Source organism: Colobus angolensis, unplaced genomic scaffold (genome assembly GCF_000951035.1).
Source record: "Colobus angolensis palliatus isolate OR3802 unplaced genomic scaffold, Cang.pa_1.0 Scaffold35, whole genome shotgun sequence".
Taxonomy (NCBI): Eukaryota; Metazoa; Chordata; class Mammalia; order Primates; family Cercopithecidae; genus Colobus; species Colobus angolensis.
Genome location: NW_012116821.1, coordinates 6,893,205 through 6,910,563, shown reverse-complemented (window position 1 = coordinate 6,910,563; position 17,359 = coordinate 6,893,205). Strand labels below are relative to the sequence as shown.

The 17,359-nt window shown below is 42.8% G+C and overlaps 1 protein-coding gene across 2 annotated transcripts in view; it reads right to left on the bottom strand.

Moving 5' to 3' along the window:
- Positions 1 to 1,889: 1,889 nt before the first annotated feature.
- The window catches only part of ZBTB24 (zinc finger and BTB domain containing 24), a 21,025-nt gene continuing 5,555 nt past the window's right edge, over positions 1,890 to 17,359 (bottom strand). For both annotated transcript variants that reach the window (XM_011952807.1, XM_011952808.1), the window contains exons 3-7: positions 15,889 to 16,056; positions 15,301 to 15,384; positions 14,542 to 14,625; positions 6,938 to 7,019; positions 1,890 to 5,853 (exon numbers count right to left, since the gene is read on the bottom strand). In XM_011952807.1, the coding sequence (XP_011808197.1) occupies positions 5,130 to 5,853; positions 6,938 to 7,019; positions 14,542 to 14,625; positions 15,301 to 15,384; positions 15,889 to 16,056 (1,142 nt within the window). In that variant the 3' untranslated portion in view covers positions 1,890 to 5,129. The remainder of the gene's footprint in view (positions 5,854 to 6,937; positions 7,020 to 14,541; positions 14,626 to 15,300; positions 15,385 to 15,888; positions 16,057 to 17,359) is intronic.

Here is a 17,359-nt window from a genome sequence, read left to right as displayed (position 1 = left end):
AGCAGATTTTTTACAGGTCATTCCTCTTTATCTGCTAGTTACAAAAGCAAGACAAAGAGTTTTCTTTCAATTCTTAAGAATTTAGGCTTAAGTTTAGAAACTGAAGATGAAATTTTACCTTAATGCTTATAAGGATAACAAAAATAAAACAAACCTACCCTAAACTTAAAATATCCTCAGTCAAAAATTTGAAAGAAGGGCTCACTTAACAGAGGCTCCTGTTAACTAAGACATTTTCACCTTACTAGTAACTTTTATCCAACTGGAAAATTTTGCTTAAGCTTTTTTTTTTTTTTAAATTATACTTTAAGTTCTAGGGTATATGTGCACAACGTGCAGACTTGTTACATATGTATACGTGTGCCATGTTAGTTTGCTGCACCCATCAACTTGTCATTGACATTAGGTATTTCTCGTAATGCTATCCCTCCCCCAGCCCCCGACCCTACGACAGGCCCTGGTGTGTGATGTTCCCTGCCCTGTGTTCAAGTGTTCTCACTGTTCAATTCCCATCTATGAGTGAGAACATGCAGTGTTTGGTTTTCTGTTCCTGTGTTAGTTTGCTGAGAATGATGATTTCCATCCTTTTTTATGGCTGCATAGTATTCCACGGTGTATATGTGCCACATTTTCTTATTAATTAAGCCTTAAATCAATAGTAATGAAACACTGATTATATGGTAGTTACTGAATTTCTGTAGGCCATAACTCTCACTATTATTGTTTTACATAAAAAGGTTATAATTGTATTCGGGTGGCACATGCTTATAATCCCAGCACTTTGGGAGGCCGAGGTGGGAGGACTGCTTGAGGCCAGGAGTTTGAGGCCAGCCTGGGCAATATAGTGAGACCCCGTCTCTACTTAAAAAAAAAAAAGTATGCTATAATTTCAGACACAGACCCTCAGTTTTAGTCAGAAAGTTCTATTACATTAAGCAGGTCACATTACTTAATTAGTAAGTTCTTATTAAATAAGTAATTTTTAATAATTACTTAGTAAGTTCTTATTAAATAATTTTTAATAACTTAGTAAGTAGGAAATAAATTATTTAATAATAAATAAGAAATTACTTATTTAATAAGAAAATTACCATTTTCTTTTGGTTCTATTAACCTTGGGAATAAGAAATCCAGCTTAAAGTTTTAAAAGCCTGTGCCCTAGTTCTGGTTCTACCACTTACTGTATGACATTTGGCAACAGACTTCCTCTTTGGGCTCCATGTTCTCATCTGTCTAACAGGCATAATAATTGCTCATCTCATCAGAATGTCATGAAGATTAAGATGAGACATGCTTCCAGTGGCTAAGGTGTGTCCCAGATACTGCTCCCCTCCTCACTCAGATGCCAGTTGTTAGGAGGTAAATTGTGTCCCCCTACACCAAATTCACATTGATGTCCTAATACCCAGCATCTCAGAATGGGATTGTGTTTGAAAAGATGAATAAATGAGAACATTAGTGTAGGCTGATCCCATATAACTGGTGTTCTTAAAAGAGAGTAGGACAGAGGGAAGGACATGTGAAGATACAGGCAGGGGAAGATGACTAAAGGGAGGCCTCAGAAGAAAACAACCCCACTGACACGTTGATCTTGGACCTTTCCATGTTTTCAGTCATCTAGTCTGTGATATTTGTTATGGTAGTCCTGGCAAACTAATATACTAGTCATGACCAGAGGGGACTGGCATCCTCCGGTTGTAAATCTGTGTGCCATGACATGGAAGATGTTTGAGACCCAGTAAGATATGCTACAGATTTAACAGACCTGGCTTGGCTCCTGGCCAACAGTAAGGACTCCATATTTGGAAGATATTGTTACGTTCCCATTTATGAAAACCTAGATAAGCATCTATAATGAGAATCCTAGGTAAGCATTTATAACGAGAATCTTTTTTCATTCCTCAGCATCATTTAATCTGTTGCTCATAACATTTATGACACAAGAACCAACTGTAGAGAATACAGAGTAGAGGTGAGTTTCAAGAAGCACTGGGCAAGCACTTGAATAACTGATTTTGATGGTAAGAGCTCCGGTCATCCCAAGGTCGACCCTCTACTGGGAGAAAACCAAAGATTCACCTTCAAAATGAGGTGTTTCAGGAGCCCAAAGCGTAACATTGTACTTCCTAAGAAACACACTCTGTATTTCTGTTAAAACAACTTAAAAAATTGTACACATTTAGTAGAAAATGAATTGTGAAACGCTGCACTAGCAACATCATTTCTCAAGGACACATGAGAAGTACTTTCATGTTCATGACATTTCTTTTGGGTACTCAAGTCGTTGAACTTTTTTTTTTTTTTTTTTTGAGATGGAGTCTCGCTCTGTTGCCTGGTTTGGATGCAATGGCGCGATCTCAGCTCACTGCAGCCTCCGCCTCTTGGGTTCAAGTGATTCTCCTGTCTCAGCCTCCCGAGTAGCTGGGATTACAGGTGTACACCACCATGCCTGGCTAATTTTTGTATTTTTAGTAGAGATGGGGTTTCAGCATGTTGGTCAGGCTGGCCTTGATCCTGACCTTATGATCCGCCCACCTTGGCCTCCCAAAGTGCTGGGATTACAGGCATGAGCCACCACACCCGGCGACATTAAACTTTTTTATTCAAAGGGGTAGAACGTATATTTGGGACAACGAAGGAAGCTAGATTGATAAAGCTATCATTTCCTTGTTTCTGTTTGACAGCTGGTCAAATAATTCAGGAATAGCTAGGACTAAGGCTCAAGCTAGAAACAGGTGGCCCATGCTGTCCAATGTAGCAGCCACTAGCCACATGTGCTTATCAAGCATTTGCACTGTGTCCCATGCAACAAGGAACTGGATTTTAATTTTAAATAATTTTAATATAAATTTTTAAACTGATAATTATTTCAATTCTTGAAAAAAACTTGTCTGTAGCTACTTGACATGAGAATCTGTTTTCATCTGTAAGTTGTATGAAATCTAAATACAGATCAAGTATGTTCAATGAACATTAGCATCCAAATTGAGATGTGCAGAAAGTGTAAAATACACACCGGATTTTGAAAGCTTAGTATGAAAAAGAGAATGTAAAATGTCTCACTAATACATTTTTACATATTTGGCAAACGTTGGATTACATACACTTTTATTAAAATTTTCACCTGCTTTTTATGTTTTTAAATGTGGCTACTAGAACATTTAAAGTGACCTATGTTGTTCATGTTATAGTTCTCTTAGTGTAGAGGTAGACTGTTATAGAACCAGTGAAACTTGACTTACAAAGAGCTATGTAACCATATGTTCTGAATAATCACTTAGCTATCCAGAGTGAGTAAAAATTCACTTACTTAAATATTTAATTCCCTGGAGAAAATGTGGATTGGTAGGCTTTGAAAAGCTGGCAAAAACTTTGTGTTTTAAGAATAAAATTAAACAGTTTAAATGAGAACCTGAAATAATACTTAGGGCTTAACATTGTTTGCAAAAAATTGTTATCTTTGCTCTAGTCAGGCCTGATTCAAGATTCGTTTAGTTGATACATATAAGATATACATCATTTTGGAAATTTTGTGAATTAGATATAATATAGATTAGCAAATATGCAATCAAAATATTTTATCTTCTCTCAAACCTGAAAAATTCTCTATTACTCTAATCTCCAAATAACTTATTTAATTTAGGTAGATATCAAGGATATCTAAAACAAAACAATTGATGGAAAGGCTGTATTAATTTTAGAGTAGATTACCCCCTACTCTCCATCAGCATTACTAATTTAGACATACTAGTGCCCACCTTCTTTTCTCAAAAATTCCCTACCAGCTTACAAGAAAGTGGTAAAAGAATTCAATATGCTTAGCTTGAAAACTTAACCCAAACATAATTTAATCTTATCATGATGATTTAAAAATCACACAATTACAGACACATGCTGGCTACAAAGTCTCTGAGGCTCAAAGTTACTTTTAAGATTAGAAGATTAGCTGGGTGTGGTGGTACATCCTTATAGTCCTAGCTACTAGGAGGCTGAGGTGGGAGGGCTGCTTGAGCCCAGGAATTCGAGGTTACAGTGAGCAATGATTGTGCCACTACACTCTGGCCTGGGTGATAGAGTGAGACCCCGTCTCTAAAAAGGAAAAGATTAGGAAAAGATACTCACTTTGTGGCACCTGCAATAAAAAATTATAATAAGCTTCCATCTCCAGAAAGTTATCAGACACAAGACAGATCAACATTTTCAGGAGATCAGTTAGAATTCAGTAGAGTACATATAAGATTTAAATTACACTGAATAAAATTTTATGTTCCAGGATAGTGAAGAAAAGCTTTACCTTCATGAAAATCAAGTCTCATTCTGACAAAAATTCAGAATTTAGGGTGAATGTCGTGATCCAATTTTGTATTTTAAACTTAATTAAACTTTTGATAGCTTGCTGTTAAAAAATATGTAAATTTATGTTTCTCAGAAAAGATACATTCAGAATTTTAAAAAAAATCCTATACTTTTGGCTAGCTTGTTACATGAATTTTGAGTTAAAACACTGAGTTTATGAGTTTGAATCTTCCTGAAGTGTAACACCATAAGCCCACTGTACTGCACAAAGATGAAACGTTGAGGGTTACTTTGTCTTAGGGGACTGGAAGTTATTAAAAGGGCAAATTCTCCACACATTGTGATCTGTCATATTTAGCCCTGACTTGTCTTGTGGTAACAACTGCGTTGCCTGAGAAAAATAAGAAAATAGAACAAACCATTCTGCCCAGTTCAACCAAAATATGACTCCCTTTGTCCTAGAAAATAAAAGAACGTAACTGGGGAGGTTGGCAAGACCATAACCTGTGGCTGTGAACTTATTTAAACCTTACAGAAAAACTGAAATCAATGCCCCCAAAGAAAAATTACCTGAGTCTTCAGGACACGTTACAGATGAAAATGAAAACCATTCAACAATATTGAAATGCTCAATCCAAATCAGTACCTTAGACAAGACATACACACACCTTGCTACCTGGATGGAGAGCATTATAAACATCAGTTAGTCATCACAGCTCTCACAGAAGGATCTGCAAGTTGATGGTATGGAGAGCCTGACTTCAAGCGTTCAAAATCCAGTCAGAGCTGGCTTATGAGAAGAGCCCGATCAAGCAGTCAAACATGTTTACAGGTCAGCTCTGATCCTGGCCAAGCGGCGTTGGCTGGGGCACGTGATGAGTGGGTGGTAGCGGATCAGACTCCTGTGTCAACTGCAGGTGCTGAGCTGGATCTGAAGTATTTGTAGCTAAATGGAGCTCCTCTGTTTGCCCCTGATGGGCATGAAGATGTTCCAGTGTTTCCTTGGACAGAGTGATCACGTGCACTGGCTCTGTCTGTGAGGGCCCCATCTGGCTTTCAATCATATTGAGGCTCTGAATGTGTTCTGTTTGCTCCTGTTGAGCCGAAATAATTAAATTCTGTAGTTGCTCTGGTTGCTGCGTGAGCAAGGTAAGATTAGCAGCCTGGTCTGCAGTCATGTTCTGGGAACTCTCGGCAGTCACGATGCTGATTCCCTGGCTAGGACCGGGCATGAAATTGATGTTATGTACAGAATCAGTTACAAGAAGCTGAATTTCCTGCTCTCCCGAGGTAGAGAGTTGATAGGGCTGTAGTTGAAGAATATTCCTGACCTCTTCTGTGTTACTATTGCCAGAAATGCTGCTGGCATCTGACACATGCTTCTCCTTGCTGTGAATTTTCAAGTGAGCCTTCAAGTTGTCTACACGAGCAAACTGTAAGTTACACTCAGGGCAGGAGAAAGGCTTCTTGCCGGTGTGCAGAATGCAGTGTCTCCTTTTGGCACTGGAGTCAGAGAAGGATTTGCCACAAATGCCACATGAGTATGGCTTTTCTCCTCTATGAGAAAATAAACATTTTATTTTCAAAATGGAAATACCTACTTACTACTTCCTGATTATTTAGGGGGAAGCAATCAAGAGTAGTGGAAAATTAACTAGACTGCAAGTCACAAGTCATGGGTTCAGCTAGTAACTCAAGGACTTGGAGCAAGTCTCACTTCCATGGGCAGTTTCTAACTGAAAGTAGGGTGGGGGTGGTGCCTGAGGAAGGGTGGCAGATGGGGCACGGCTAGATATGATAAAATTTTATGATTCCACAGTATGTATTTCAGATAAGAAAAGACAGTAAATATTTATACATGAAACATATAGTTCTCTTTTGTTTTGTCTTAGTTTTCACAGCCAGTTTTTAGACTCTAATGGCCCAATAAGTACCTATGATTGATGTCAATTTAAAAAAATTTAAGCTTCCTCTAATTATTTGTGATGCTGTTAGAAGAACTTCTAAGTCCAACCTCGGGATAACTGTGTAAACAAAAACATTTATTCAAAAAACATCAAATATAATACTTATTTTTGATCAAAGATTTAAATTTTGGACCAATCCCTAACCCCAGTCAAAACTTAATAAATGAAATCAGTAATGTATACTTTTACTGGCCAGAATCAGCATTCCTTTTTACCTAGGTGAGGAATTTCATTATTGAAAAGATAAAACAAAATAGACCAGGCGCAGTGGCTCACACCTGTAGTCCCAATACTTTGGGAGGCCCAGGCAGGCAGATCACTTAAGGTCAGGAGTCTGAGCCCAGCCTGGTCAACATGGTGAAATCCAGTCTCTACCAAAAAATACAAAAAACTAGCTGTGTGTGGTGTCCCAGCTACTCCGGAGGCCGAGGTGGGAGAATCGCCTGAACTCCCACCTGCACTCCACTCACGCCACTGCACTCTAGCCTGGGCAACAGCAAGACCCTGTCTCAAAACAAACGAACAAAACAGAACAAAGCCAAAGTAATAAAACACACACAAAATTCTGCCAGAGTAACAACTGGGAGAAAACTACATAGGTAACACATGTCATCTCACTGAACATCAGAACTAAATGAGGCCTGCATGTGAGAAAAATATCTGCAAAACTTTACCGATGGATTCTGATGTGGGTCTGAAGAGAACTCTTTGCTGTGAAAGATTTGCCACAGATTTCACAAGTAAATGGCTTCTCACCTAAAAAAAAAAAAAAAAAATTAACAATATACATTCAGCATAAGACAAAATCAAAAAAACACTTCGGTTTCACAATATAAACAGAACAAAGGCAATCCCTTCCATAAGCGTAAATGAATGATGCACTCACTAAATATCTACTCTGTAACTAACCTAAGTGTGTGCCGAGTGCCAAGAACATACACAGAAATCCTAAGGCATGGTTCTCTTAAAAACCTGAAAACTGCAACAAGGAAGTGAGTTACACCCTATTTACTCCTGTTTTCTCCCCTTAGATACTACAGCCCCTATGCTCTCCTGCCTTATGGCTTAGCTAGGTAGCCCACTTGACCCTGAAAGGACTCCTGTGTGCTAGGGTGAGTTATGTATTATTGATGTTTATATCAACCTTCTAAATATATCCAGAATCTGACTCCACTGCTCCTCTCTGGTCCACACCACCACCATCTCTTGCCTCCTATGGGGTCTCCGTTTCTGCTCTTGCTTCCCTGCCATAAACTATCAATGTGGCCACCAGAGTGAGCCTTGATGCAGTCAGGTCATTCTATGCTCGGGCTGCAAATGTTCTGATGATTTCCCACCCCAAGATAAAATCCAAAGTTCTTGGCCTACAAGCAATCATAGATCTGTACCCTGAAAACCCTACTCCTCACCCCAAACTTCCCTGATCTCATCTCAGGGTGTCTCCCAGCATGGCTCACTCTCCTTCAAGTCTCTGTTCACATGTTATTTTATCCGTGAGGCTCCATCACCACCGGGAACACTACAAACCTTGCCACACACTCCTTAGTCCAATTCTCCAATTTAGTTTTTCCATAATGCTACTGCTGCCTCATATAATGTATAAGTTATTTATTATCCATTTCTCCCTTTTTAAGATAACTTGTGGGTACGTCCGCTCCTAGTACCCCAATGCCAAGAATCTGGCCTGGCATGCCGTTTCAGAAATCCCTGCTGAATGAATTTCATGGCAGTGGCACACCTGAGATGCTATAACTGCTCCAGAACCCACCAGACTTCACTAACACCAGCAAGTGCTTATTCAGTGTGTTTGCATGCTGAACATACAATGACAGACCGTTCATGATCCCCAGAAACAAAATTAAGTAATCCTAATGCAGGCAAGAAAACTAAACTGGAAAAAAAGAAAAAAAAAAAAAGCAAGCAGCAAAATACACTTAACTGGAGAACAGGAGAACAGCAAAGGATAAGTACAATTTGAAATGGAAGATGGTCAGTGATCTTCCCTTTCACAACATCTACTGGAAAATTCAGGCAAGACATTTCTCCACGCTCCACTGAGGCAGAGGACAGTGGTAACAACTTGGATGAATCTGCATCTTTGCATCATGAACTCTTACCACTCCAAAGATTAAAACCGGGCCACTGCCATAATCTGTCTATAGCTTTCTACATCAGAGCGGGCCTTCTCTGATCTTGGTTGGTTTTCTCCCTCTCCAGATTCAAAGACTGAGTACCTGCTGTGTGCTTGTGAGTGTAAAATTCTTGTTGCAGTTTTCAGGTTTTTAAGAGAAAGAACAACAACGATCATCCATAACACCATTAACTATGCCACTTAGCTCCAGCTGAGTTTGTATTTCAGAAAGTCTGTCTGATGGCCAATGTTTTTTGAGGGTGTTTAAAATAATGGAAATTCTTTGCAGGAGCAACATCCTGTGGTGGAAGCTCTTTGAGGGAGTGAGCAGGACAGTAGGAAGGCAAATTTCCCTAGCTAAGGTGAATCTGCAAGGGGCCTTCCCACTTAGTGGTTTCTGATCTGTTCCCCTGTGTACAGTTCTACCACCTTCAATGGAGATGCCCATTCCTTACATTTATTTAGTTCTCAAACACTGATAGATCATCAATAAAGTACACAGCTAAGAAACAGAAAAGAAACTTTTCTAATCTACTTGAGAAGATGCATGAACTAATTAACATAGGGCTGTGCTTCACTGAACATTAAAACAAGTGGCGTCAACAATACTGAGTGCAGACAGGGTGCTGGACGGGGTGGGCAGGATCTGGCTAGACTGGAAAGAAGCCTGGGCCAGGGTACTAGTCTAAATAGTATGAGCAGAAGCTGGTGTCAGAAATGACCACACGGTGTGCACCAGGAGCGGCAAGGATCACTCTCAGGAGCCACGAGACCAAGGCACCAAGAGCTATGAATTTCAGGCAGGGGACCTGTGGAGCCTCTGGAAGTTTTTAGCAGAATGACATGCTGAAAGTACTAAGAAAATACACCTGTGAATGCTGAGGAGGGTGGGCTGGAGGCAGGAGGACCTCTAACAGGCTATGCACAAGGCCTGGACCAGGAGGTGGCAGGAGGCAGATGGAGAAGGAGGATAAGGTACTAGGACAGGGCCTGCGGCATGGGGCCGGAAAGACGTGTGTTACAAGAGGATCAGACAATAGTGATTAAAGGAAAAGGCAGAGACAGGAGTGTGACGAAAGGTCCCACACAGGGTGACGTCAACAGAAGTACTGAAACAGCTCCAGGGTGTACTTCCAGACCCTCTTCTCAGCAGTTACTTCACCGATCCCAGCCCTACCCTTCCCCAATGACTTAAATCCTGGACCCCACTCCAGATAGTATCGATGACTCACTGCTTATTGGCATCACAGCTGGATTTCCCATCCCCACCTGCTGAAACCCAGAATAACTCTCTTGGTTGATGACAACATCACCCAGCCCCTGCCCAGCCAGGCACAACAATCACAGTGACACCTCCCATTCCCTCAGCTGTCATGTTCACCTGGCAGTCCAGTTCTGTCTGTCTAGACCCCTCAGCATCCTGCCTCCCACTGTGGACCACAGCTTTGTTTTTCTTTAAAAATTACTGTGTTCATTGTAAAAGAACCAAATATTGAAAATGCAAAGAATATTAAAACTGCTCCACTATTCTCATCCCTTGAGACAACCAGTTAACAATGGCGAGTATCTTTACAGACAAATCTGTTTATTTGCGGTCTTACTGTGTGAGGTCATCCAGTGCATGCCATTTGTCACATCAGTAAAGCCACACTGCCATTTTAAAAGCCTGTGCTGTGTACCATTGTGTATACTGCCCCAAATTTACCTACCTAATCCCCTCCGGGGACATTTAGGTGGCTGTTAAGCTTGTTAAGTTATAAACAATGCTGCTTATGATGAATATCCTTAGGCAAACATCTTTTCACAATTGTGTGGTTTATGTTTTGGTAAAGATTGCAAAACTTCCTTCCAGAGGGTTCCCAAATTATATTCCCACCAACAATAAATAAAGATGTGCATTTCCTCAAGTACTTGCCAATCTTGGCAAAAAAGGGACACACGTCCGTAACTGTGGATAGCATGGTTCCACACCTGTGTACTTGGCATTCCTATGTGGTCTTCGCCGTTTCCCGTCCCGTGGTCACATCTCGGCTGTGGCTCTGACCACGCCATACAGTTTCATAATAGATAGCAAGTAGACTCTGCAAGGGTATGCTATGGTGAGGGGCCCCCAGGTCTCAGGAATATGGGAAGACCCCCAGGTCTCAATGTTAATGGATGGTCTCAACACACAGTTGAGGAGATTTGGGAAGCTTCAACTTCAAGCCACAATGAGGCTGTGAACAGAACTGTGACTTACTGAACTTTATCATTTGTTCCCAGGCAGGGCCATCTATCTGTGAGTAGGAGCCCTCAGAGCAGAATCAGTGTTCACGGAACACCATCCAGGAACAGGGACACTGGCGGGGTGGGACTGTGCTGTGGGGTCAGAGGTCACTCACCAGGCTTCTCTGTGGCCTGGGCTAATTCCCTTGACTTGATCCCAGCTCACCATGCAATCTTCTGATCACTAACTTGGCTTTCAGGTACACTAATGTGAGGAAGGAGGTGCTGTGGGCAACAGAAAGGTGTATTCCCTTTGTTGAGTTGATATATTCTCTGGTTTATCAGTCTTGTGACTCACTTGGCTTGACTGGGTCCCTGTAAACCTGACCAGCGCCAGGTACGAGGACAAGATGTGAGCAGGAGGGCCTGAGATGTGGTGACCCGGCAAGTACTGCTTGTCTGCCTGATACTCTGCCTCCAGTCAAAATGTGTCCATCTCCCCTCACTGGGGATGCTCTCCCAGGAAAGAGAACATCTCTAATTTGCCCTTGACTTCTCCAGTGCTTGGTGCAGGACATCTAACCCAGAGACAGTGTGTGCCTAAACATCTAAGAGATGAATGACGGATCATCTCTGAGATGAGGTCTTGGTTTCCAACTGAGCATGGCCCTGAGAGCAGGACTGGCACTTCTCACCCTGGCTGCGCTCAATGCCCAGGGAGCAGCGAAATGGCACACCAATGCCCTTCACCAACATTGAAGCAGATTCCCCACACTGATGTAGGAACAGATGGGTCATAGCCGCTCTTGAAGAGCCCTGATTTTTTGAGAGGTTCAATTTATTTTCATATTTCTAAGTCATGCAAACCACTTTACAGAGGCCCATCTATCTCCTTTTTAACTCATCACACATCTTCCACTTTCTGTTCTGCTTCTCAAAGTTGACAGGTTGAGAAAAGTTTGCTGGAATTATAGGGGGGAGGTCTTCTGTTCCTTTTCATCCCCACTTCAAGTCCTACTGCTACTCACAAAGACCAGAAACCTCACTCTCCCTTATACTCAGACAACAAAACCAAGGGGAAGTGTCTCCTCTGGCACTGTTCAGCATGACCAAGCCAGCTCCACCCTCCTCCACCATCGCTGTCTCCCTAGGGAGATTAGCACAGCACCATATACTATTTGCAGGCACATGTGTACGTGTGGAAATCCAGAGCTCTGGCTGCATCTCTTCCCTGAACTCTCCAGACCTAGAAATCTAATGATCTACCCCACACCTGCACATGGATGTCAAATAGACACCAACCAGTCCACAATGTAACTCCTGATCTGTTCTTCTTAGTCCTCCCCAGTTTTTCCTCCTTCCAGTGGCTTTTGCCTCCTCCTTCAACTCCCACATCCAATCAGGAGCGAATCACATGGATTCTTCCTTGGAACACATCCAGAACTGGACCACCTGACACCACCTCTGCTGCTACCGTGCTGTTCCAAGCCCAGCTACCGCACAGCCTCCTAATGGGCCTCTCTGCCTCCACCCTGGCCTCGCCCCCGCCCCCCACAGGGCGGCTAGAGTGACCCTATTACAACCCTAAGGTATGCCACGTCACTCATCTCATTAAAGCCACCTCCCTCAGAATAAAATCCAGTCTTTATTGTGGTCTTCAAAGTACTTCAGCCCGAATGTACTCTACAATTGTTGAGGGGTACTTTAAAAAACACCAATTCCCAGGCTCCACCCAAGTGAAGTCAATCAGAATCTTGGAGGTTGGGACAAGGCTTTTTTAACACCTCCCCAGGTGGTTAAAAAGCATGCAGCTAAACTGAGAACATCCACCTACACTAGGACTTCCTACTCCCAGCTCTCGGGTCGCCTCGGTGCTCCTCCCGGCATGTCTCCAGCATGTCAAAAACATTCCTGCCCGCGGGCCCTGTGCCTAGGGCTTCCCCTGCCTAGAATGCTCTCTCCTGGGCATCCTCAATGGCTGGCTGGCTCAGTGCCCCACTGCATTCTCATCTCCATCCAAGACGCCACCTCATCTGTGAGACCTTCCCAAACCAGTCTGCACATAAAAGGGCAGCTCTCCTTCCCACACTTTGCCCCCTTACCTTGCATTTTATTACTCAACGCACTCACAACACCTAATGTGTTATACACTTGTTTGTACTCTGTCTTCCCTACTGAATGTCGGCCCCTTAAGACAGGGGCCTGTCCATCTCATTCACTGCTGTATCCTCAAAGCCTAAAACAGTGTCTGGTTCCCAGTAAGTACTCAGTAAATGTGTTAAAATCCATATCCTATGAGGCGTTTACTGAATTTAAGAAGAAAAACTTGTATTTAAATAACAATGTCCAGGCCAGGCACAGTGGCTCACGTCTGTAATCCTAGCGCTTTGGGAGGGTGGATCACTGGAGGCCAGGAGTTCGGGTGAGACCAGCCTGGCCAACATGCCAAAGCCCTGTCTCTACTGAAAAAAAAAACCAAAAATCAGCTGGATGTGGTGGTGCACACCTGTAGTCCCAGCTACTCGGGAGGCTGAGACAGGAGAATTGCTTGAACCCAGCAGGCGGAGGTTACAGTGAGCCGAGATTGCACCATTGCACTACAACCTGGGCAACAGAGTGAGACAGTGACACCAAAAAAAAAAAAAAAAAAGTCCAAAGCACCATAAATCAATTTGCTATTTAGATAATTCCAGTAGACAACAGAATTATTAAATAACCTGTAATGGCAAGTTTTTCTTAGAAAATCTGATAGACTTATTTTTAACACATGTTCTTTGCCAAAAGGTATAAAAGATCCAATTTTCTGATCTTACATAAAAAAACTGACCTGCCCTAATCAATGCTGCCTCCTCGTCATCTCTGAAACTGATTTTTCTGGAGGCTGTGCTGCTTAAGCTTAAGTGTTGGTTTTAGGGGAGAAAGTGGAAAAATTCTCAGTGTCTATGCTACATTTGTGTCTGTTACATTTGGCTACCTTTTCTAAAAAAAATTACCTTGGGCCGGGCGTGGTGGCTCACGCCTGTAATCCCAGCACTTTGGGAGACCAAGGTGGGCGGATTACAAGGTCAAGAGATTGAGACCATCCTGGCCAACATGGTGAAACCCTGTCTCTACTAAAAATACAAAAAAAAATCAGCTGGGCATGGTGGCACACACCTATAGTCCCAAGTACTAGGGAGGCTGAGGCAGGAGAATCACTTGAATCTGGGAGGCAGAGGTTGCAGTGAGCCAAGATGGCACCACTGCACTCCACCCTGGCAAGAGAGCAAGACTGTCTCAAAAAAAAAAAAAAAAAAATTATCTTGCTGGGCATGGTGGCTCATGCTTGTCATCTAGCATTTTGGGAGGCTCAGACAGGGGGACTGCTTGAGCTCAGGAGCTCAAGACCAGTCTGGGCAACATAGTGGGACCCATCTCTACAAAAAACTAAAAAATAACAAATTAGGTAGGTGTGGTGGTGTGCACCTGTGGTCCCAGCTACTCAGAAGGCTGAGGTGGGAGGATCACCTCAGCCCAGGAGGTCGAGGCTGTGGTAAGCTGTGATCGTGCCACTGCACTCTAGCCTGGATGACAGTGTGAGCCCTTATCTAAAAAAAAAAAAAAAAAAAGTCTTGCTATCATCTTCAATGCTGAAGTAAATTAAGAGTGAAGCACAGAACCAGACTCAGACTCACTATTGTGTGGTATTAAATGAATTGTGACATAGGAACAGCACTCAGTAAGTGATTTCCGTTTTGCTCATCTACAAGAGATGTGATTTCCCCAAAGACAGTGTTGACAACATTCTGCCTTCAACTTTTAACTTATCTTCTTCCACAACTCCCATCCAATTTATAATAAACGTTTCCAAACACAGGCTGGGCAGGGCACTCACAGAAAGAACTTCATTCTTCACTCTCCCGAAACAGCCCGTGTACCGGGGGAACCGAGATGGAGTTTTACCTGTGTGTGTTCGCAGATGTTTCTTCAGCTGAGACACATCCATGAATTTGCGATGGCAGTCTTTGCATTCCGGTAATGAGTGTCCTTGTCGCAACAATAAAAAAAGTGTCAGTGCATATATGCTCTCCCTGCATTTTCTTCAGTGATTTGTGTTAAAGCACTTCCCTGAAAAATAATCACCTTAAATATAGTACTTTAACAACGAAAATTATTTTATTAATTTGGTAACAGTTAATATTTTCCTCAGCACCTCAACTCACTGCCTCCTCCGAGAGAGCTAGGATCCTTCCAATTCTAAATGTAGTCTCTCCTTTTCTCCTCAAAGTATTGGTGTGACTGAGGCCACAAATGACCTCAAATGACACTTGTAACCCACATTCATTTCTTATCAGTTGGCAGGAAAGAAAAAGGACAACAGGTAGAACCAGGGGAGAGAAAGCCTGGGCTGACAGCCGCGGGGTGATGATGTCTCTGCCTAGGCACCACTAACAACCATTCACTGAAGCTCCCTTGGGCAAGTGGCACTTCTGAAAGATGCCAATTCTGTAGGGTTTCTGTGTGTGGCATCAAAACTGTAGTATACAAATAAAATATAATTCACATGGTGGCAGACAATAACATAAAAACATGTAATTTAGACTCTCAAGGCACTTTTCCCTAAATACCCATTTATCACCTACAATACGAACCTAACGTTTCAGAAACAATTTTTATTTGCATTTCTTTCCCCCCAATCTAAATGTTCTCACTTTACCATACCTGTATGAACTCGGTAATGGCTCTTTAGTTGTCTGTTCTGGCTGAAATATTTTCCACATTGATCACAGGTAAAAGACTTCTGTCCTGCCAAAAAAACCAAAACACTAAAACTTGCAAAAAACTATAAAGAACTGGAATGCTCACTAATAAGGTAAATACTACAGTGGGTCCAGGTCCCCATTTTCTACAAATGATACAAGTGACCTGTTTACAAACCCAGAAGCCTTCAATGTACCACAGAAACATAAATGTGCAAAGATATGTAAGGCAATAGGGAGTAGTGGAGACTGGGGTAGAACTGGAGAATTTAAGTTTCCCCCAAAGGCGTTCAAAGTAAAATAATTCTAAACTTTGGTAGTTTAATAAAACATGCTTGCACACCAAACTCCAGCAGCCAGTTTATAAGCTCTAGTTTAAGGATCAGTGCAGAACTCTAAACTGCACTCAGACAGATGCAAACTCCTGTCTTTCAATAACCCCACGTTGGAAATGATACTGGGCTGAGAAAACACCATTTAGGTGTTGGTAATGCCCACCCTGGGGAATGGGAATCTGGTGACAGCTGGCCCTCTGGGCAAGTCCCACTACCTGAGTGCAGGCTCATGTGCTCCAGCAGTGAGTGCTTGGTGGTCAGAGCCTTGCTGCACACAGTGCAGGTGTACGGTCGCTCGCCTGTGTGCATCCTGGTGTGGACCTGCAGCGAGTGCTTCTGGGCAAAGCCTTTTCCACACTCATTACATTTGAAAGGCCGCTCCCCTGGAAGAAGAGCCCCAGAAGCATGGTGTAAGTAAGAATCCACACATTCTTGTCTCTCCTAAATTAAAATAACAATAAAGGATTTTTCTTAAAAGGCACACATCCAAAAGGCCAACAACGAACACAAGAGACATCAACAATAAAATTTTGGAAGCTGGAACAGATAAATCTGAAGCCAGCCGTGGGTAGCACTAATATAAACTATATATATATATGTATTTTTTGGTAACAGGGTCTCACTCTATTATCCAGGCTGGAGTGCAGTGGCATTACCATAGCTCACTATAGCCTCAGCCTCCTGGCAACAAATGATCGTCCCACCTCAGCCTCCTGAGTAGCTGGGATACAGGCATGTGCCACCACCACACCCAGCTAATTTTTTAATTGTAATTTTAAATTTTTTTTTAGAGATGAGATCTCACTATGTTGCCCAGGCAGGTCTCCAACTCCTGGGCTCAAGCAATCTTCCTGCCTCAGCCTCCCTAACTGCTGGCATTATAGGCATGAGCCACCACACCCAGCCCAATACAACCTAATTTTTAAGACACAGTCTCCAAAAGGCTCAGGAATTGGTGGCACCTGCTATCTCTGGAAAGAGGCGTGAGGGAGGGTAAATGAAAGTCTGTTTCAAAGGTACTTAGACCCCTGATCAAATCTTCCATTCTACACAGCCTGGAGACTGTCCCTCTTCCCAAAAGAGGATGGAGTGTTCTCTGAGGAGGGTTAAGAAAAAGGGGTCTCTGGATTAGGAGTTTCTAGGCACAGTTGAGTTGGGATCACCACAGGGAGAGTAAGTCAACATTTCCATCTGGGATGATGAGACTCCCCCACTCCTTCTTCCCTCTCCTGCTCTAGCCACAGGCGGGCAGCCAGGCCTAATGCCTCCAAGTGGGAGAGTAGAAGCGTCTTCCACTGGACCGTGATAGGTCCAAGGTAAGAGAGCAAAGATGTGGAAGCCTGGCACCAGCAAGGACATGGGGCACAGCCACACCACCTCCAGTGAGGTTATGACAGGCCTGCATAACAACTGTTTCAGTACTGACTGAGTGGATAAGTTAAATATTAAAAGCCAGTGCCTTTAAACAAAGGCTGGAATGTAACAAAAGCCCACCAAGAGTTTTGCCTAGGCTTCTCCTGGGCCTTAAAGCATGACAAAATAACAAAGGCTTTTTTTTTTTTTTTTTTTGAGGCGGAGTCTCGCCCTGTCGCCCGGACTGGAGTGCAGTGGCCGGATCTCAGCTCACTGCAAGCTCCGCCTCCCGGGTTTATGCCATTCTCCTGCCTCAGCCTCCGGAGTAGCTGG